General features: G+C 38.4%; 1 protein-coding gene across 3 annotated transcripts in view; it reads right to left on the bottom strand.

The window, feature by feature from the left end:
* ednrab (endothelin receptor type Ab) overlaps positions 1-5,000 on the bottom strand; it is a 13,926-nt gene that overhangs the window by 6,821 nt on the left and 2,105 nt on the right. The window contains exons 1-3 of one of the 3 annotated variants that reach the window (XM_084427135.1): positions 4,435-4,497; positions 3,900-4,368; positions 3,023-3,150 (exon numbers count right to left, since the gene is read on the bottom strand). In XM_084427135.1, the coding sequence (XP_084283261.1) occupies positions 3,023-3,150; positions 3,900-4,298 (527 nt within the window). In that variant the 5' untranslated portion in view covers positions 4,299-4,368; positions 4,435-4,497. Of the gene's footprint in view, positions 1-3,022; positions 3,151-3,899; positions 4,369-4,434; positions 4,498-5,000 lie in introns of those variants that run through there. The other 2 variants (XM_084427136.1, XM_084427137.1) reach the window with 2 other exon arrangements.

Here is a 5,000-nt window from a genome sequence, read left to right as displayed (position 1 = left end):
ACTATAGCGATCCAACACACACGAGGTAAACGGTGTACAGTTACTATAGCGATCCAACACACACGAGGTAAACGTGTAAAGTTACAATAGTGTTCCAACACACACGAGGTAAACGGTGTAAAGTTACTAAAGCGTTCCAACACACACAAGGTAAACGGTGTAAAGTTATTATAGCGATCCAACACACACAAGGTAAACGGTGTAAAGTTACTATAGCGATCCAACACACACGAGGTAAACGGTGTACAGTTACTATAGCGATCCAACACACACGAGGTTAACGTGTAAAGTTACAATAGTGTTCCAACACACACGAGGTAAACGGTGTAAAGTTACTAAAGCGTTCCAACACACACAAGGTAAACGGTGTAAAGTTACTATAGCGATCCAACACACACAAGGTAAACAGTGTAAAGTTACTATAGCGTTCCAAAACACACAAGGTAAACGTGTAAAGTTACTAAAGCGATCCAACACACACGAGGTTAACGTTTAAAGTTACAATAGTGTTCCAACACACACGAGGTAAACGGTGTACAGTTACTAAAGTGTTCCAACACACACAAGGTAAACGGTGTAAAGTTACTATAGCGATCCAACACACACAAGGTAAACAGTGTAAAGTTACTATAGTGTTCCAACACACACGAGGTAAACAGTGTAAAATTACTATAGTGTTCCAACACACACAAGGTAAACGGTGTAAAGTTACTATAGCGATCCAACACACACGAGGTAAACGGTGTAAAGTTACTAAAGCGATCCAACACACACAAGGTAAACGATGTAAAGTTACTAAAGCGTTCCAACACACACGAGGTAAACGTGTAAAGTTACAATAGTGTTCCAACACACACGAGGTAAACGGTGTAAAGTTACTATAGCGATCCAACACACACGAGGTAAACGTGTAAAGTTACAATAGTGTTCCAACACACACGAGGTAAACGGTGTAAAGTTACTAAAGCGTTCCAACACACACAAGGTAAACGGTGTAAAGTTACTATAGCGATCCAACACACACAAGGTAAACAGTGTAAAGTTACTATAGCGTTCCAAAACACACAAGGTAAACGTGTAAAGTTACTAAAGCGATCCAACACACACGAGGTTAACATGTAAAGTTACAATAGTGTTCCAACACACACGAGGTAAACGGTGTACAGTTACTAAAGTGTTCCAACACACACAAGGTAAACGGTGTAAAGTTACTATAGCGATCCAACACACACAAGGTAAACGGTGTACAGTTACTAAAGTGTTCCAACACACACAAGGTAAACGGTGTAAAGTTACTATAGCGATCCAACACACACGAGGTAAACGGTGTACAGTTACTATAGCGATCCAACACACACGAGGTAAACGTGTAAAGTTACAATAGTGTTCCAACACACACGAGGTAAACGGTGTAAAGTTACTAAAGCGTTCCAACACACACAAGGTAAACGGTGTAAAGTTATTATAGCGTTCCAACACACACGAGGTAAACGTGTAAAGTTACAATAGTGATCCAACACACACGAGGTAAACGGTGTAAAGTTACTAAAGCGTTCCAACACACACAAGGTAAACGGTGTAAAGTTATTATAGCGATCCAACACACACAAGGTAAACAGTGTAAAGTTACTATAGCGTTCCAAAACACACAAGGTAAACGTGTAAAGTTACTAAAGCGATCCAACACACACGAGGTTAACGTGTAAAGTTACTAAAGCGTTCCAACACACACAAGGTAAACGGTGTACAGTTACAATAGCGTTCCAACACACACGAGGTAAACGTGTAAAGTTACAATAGTGTTCCAACACACACGAGGTAAACGGTGTAAAGTTACTAAAGCGTTCCAGCACACACAAGGTAAACGGTGTAAAGTTATTATAGCGATCCAACACACACAAGGTAAACAGTGTAAAGTTACTATAGCGTTCCAAAACACACAAGGTAAACGTGTAAAGATACTAAAGCGATCCAACACACACGAGGTTAACGTGTAAAGTTACAATAGTGTTCCAACACACACGAGGTAAACGGTGTACAGTTACTAAAGTGTTCCAACACACACAAGGTAAACGGTGTAAAGTTACTATAGCGATCCAACACACACGAGGTAAACGGTGTACAGTTACTATAGCGATCCAACACACACAAGGTAAACAGTGTAAAGTTACTATAGCGATCCAACACACACGAGGTAAACGGTGTACAGTTACTAAAGCGTTCCAACACACACAAGGTAAACGGTGTACAGTTACTAAAGCGTTCCAACACACACAAGGTAAACGGTGTATAGTTACTATAGCGATCCAACACACACAAGGTAAACAGTGTAAAGTTACTATAGCGATCCAACACACACGAGGTAAACGGTGTACAGTTACTAAAGCGTTCCAACACACACGAGGTAAACGGTGTACAGTTACTAAAGCGTTCCAACACACACGAGGTAAACGGTGTACAGTTACTAAAGCGTTCCAACACACACGAGGTAAACGGTGTACAGTTACTAAAGAGTTCCAACACACACGAGGTAAACGGTGTACTGTTACTATAGCGATCCAAAACACACAAGGTAAATGGTGTAAAGTTACTACAGCTTCCCATTACTGTTTTTTTTTTTTTTTTTTTTTTTTTATTGAACAATACCAATTTACTAACTCAAGTAGGAAACAATAATATGCATATGAAAATATCCACAAATACCATGTAATTAAATCTCCATTCAATATCTATACAGATAGGCCTATGCCTAAAGACATGCACATAAACTACGATTACTGCTGAAGTGAAGTTATAGAACTTTTTTGTGTTCTAAATTTGAGGTTGATATCTTTAAAAAATGAGCTTTCAGTGAGATTGTGTTCGGCTGCAGTACCAAACGCTTCCACTAGAGGAAATTAGTCTCTCATTTATTTCCAAGGCGCTCATTTCTGACCGCGAGGAGCACAAGTGTGTTCTGGACCATTTAACCTTTTCGAAGCATGTCCATGAAGTTGTGTGTGTGTGTGTGTGTGTGTGTTACCTGTCCACACTGAGCGCGCACAGGTTGAGAACTGTGATTCCGACTGATGTTTTCTGCAGGAACGGCATGAGTTTACACAGGAACAGGCCGAACACACTGTCGTCGAAGGGCCACCGCATCGCCAGCAGCTGAAACACACACACACACTTCAAACGCTGGACAACCTGTGTGTGTGTTTAAACACCAACCAGTGAAGAGCCTTTATCTCTGTGTGTGTGTGTGTGTGTGTGTGTGTGTGTGTGTGTGTGTGTGTGTGTGATTGAACGTGTGATGAGTGTTACTCTGATAACTGTCCCAGAATAAGTCTGTCTGACTCACTGCTGCACACGTTATATATATATACGTATATAATTATTATAAAAATATGAGTAAACAATGTTTTTAAAATATTAGACAAATGTAATACTATTTATTAGAATATTTTGTTTTTATAAAATACTTTTAGATTGTGTATATGTATGTATATATATATATATGAACAAAATTACACTGAACAAAATTATAAACGCAACACTTTTGTTTTTGCCCCCATTTTTCTTGAGCTGAACTCAAAGATCTAAGACTTTTTCTATGTACACAAAAGGCCTATTTCTCTCAAATATTGTTCACAAATCTGTCTAAATCTGTGTTAGTGAGCACTTCTCCTTTGTCGAGATAATCCATCCACCTCACAGGTGTGGCATACCAAGATGCTGATTAGACAGCATGATTATTGCACAGGTGTGCCTTAGGCTGGCCACAATAAAAGGCCACTCTAAATTTGTGCAGTTTTACTGTATTCGGGTGGGTATAATATATATATATATATATATATATATATATATATATATATATATTATAAAATAATTATTTAATATATTAATATTTCAAGTTTTACCTTGTAGAGGTTGATGGGAATGTCGATGGCGATGTACACGAGGTCCCCAAGGGCCAGACTGGCGATCAGAGCGTTCGGGCCATTCCTCATGGTCTTGTTCTGGTAGATGATCCTCAGAAGCGTCGCGTTTCCCAGCATTCCCACCGCGAAGATCACGCACGACAGGACCGTGTTCACGTACTTGAACAAACCCTCAATAGACGTCCTCCTGAGACACGCCGGTGGACGACCCTGGGCAGATCTGGGGTCAGAGGTTACGCGATTCGACCCCGGGGACTCAGGGTCATCAGAGAGATGAGAGCTGTTGGATGAGTTTGATTGACAGGTTCCACGGCCAATCAGCAGGCAGGATACGAGCGTCATTAACAGAGTGACCCGGTGGGTTTTGTGGGGCAACATTGCAGATCAAAGACTCCTTTTGTTAACAGATCTGGGGTCAGTGTCTCTACAGGACAGGAACAAAGAGAAACTGTTCTGGGTTTATTACAGTCGGACTTATATTGAACCAGGATCAGTGTTAAAGTACCATACTTACTTTGACATATAAAAGCACTAAACTTGTAAACTTTCACTTGATATGGATCTTTATATCCAGTCTAACACAAAAAAGGGTGTAGAAACTATTTTCACTCAGAAATTGCTAGTAAATTTCACAAATAACGTATAATAAAGTATAAAAACTGAAATATTATTTTAGGTAAAACATGCACTTATAAATGATCTTTTATAGTGTGATCTAACAGTTAAAACTGTCAAAAGGCACTTTTTTTTGGAAGAGCCTTTAATAAAAATAACATACAGCTCTGTCACTTTACCATCATTCACATACAAGGTTTATTCATGTTTTGAATTAGATTTTAATCTTTGTTTTCACTTTAATGTTTGTTAAAGTTGTAGCAATTTTTTTTTCATATTTTGAATTAACTTTAATTTAGTTTTTTTTGTTTTAAAATGTCTATAGGTTTATTTTTGTAAATGTATTAGTTGTACTATTATAGTTCTGTTCATATTTTGAATTTTTATTTTATTGATTTGTTTTCACTTCACAGTCATTTTAGTTAAAGTTTTGCAATTTTGTGTATTTTTGTCATTTTTATCAGT

This window comes from Rutilus rutilus, assembly GCF_951802725.1.
Source record: "Rutilus rutilus genome assembly, chromosome: 13".
NCBI lineage: Eukaryota > Metazoa > Chordata > Actinopteri > Cypriniformes > Leuciscidae > Rutilus > Rutilus rutilus.
The sequence above is the reverse complement of the archived record's forward strand: the minus strand, read 5'-3'. Positions and strand labels throughout refer to the sequence as shown.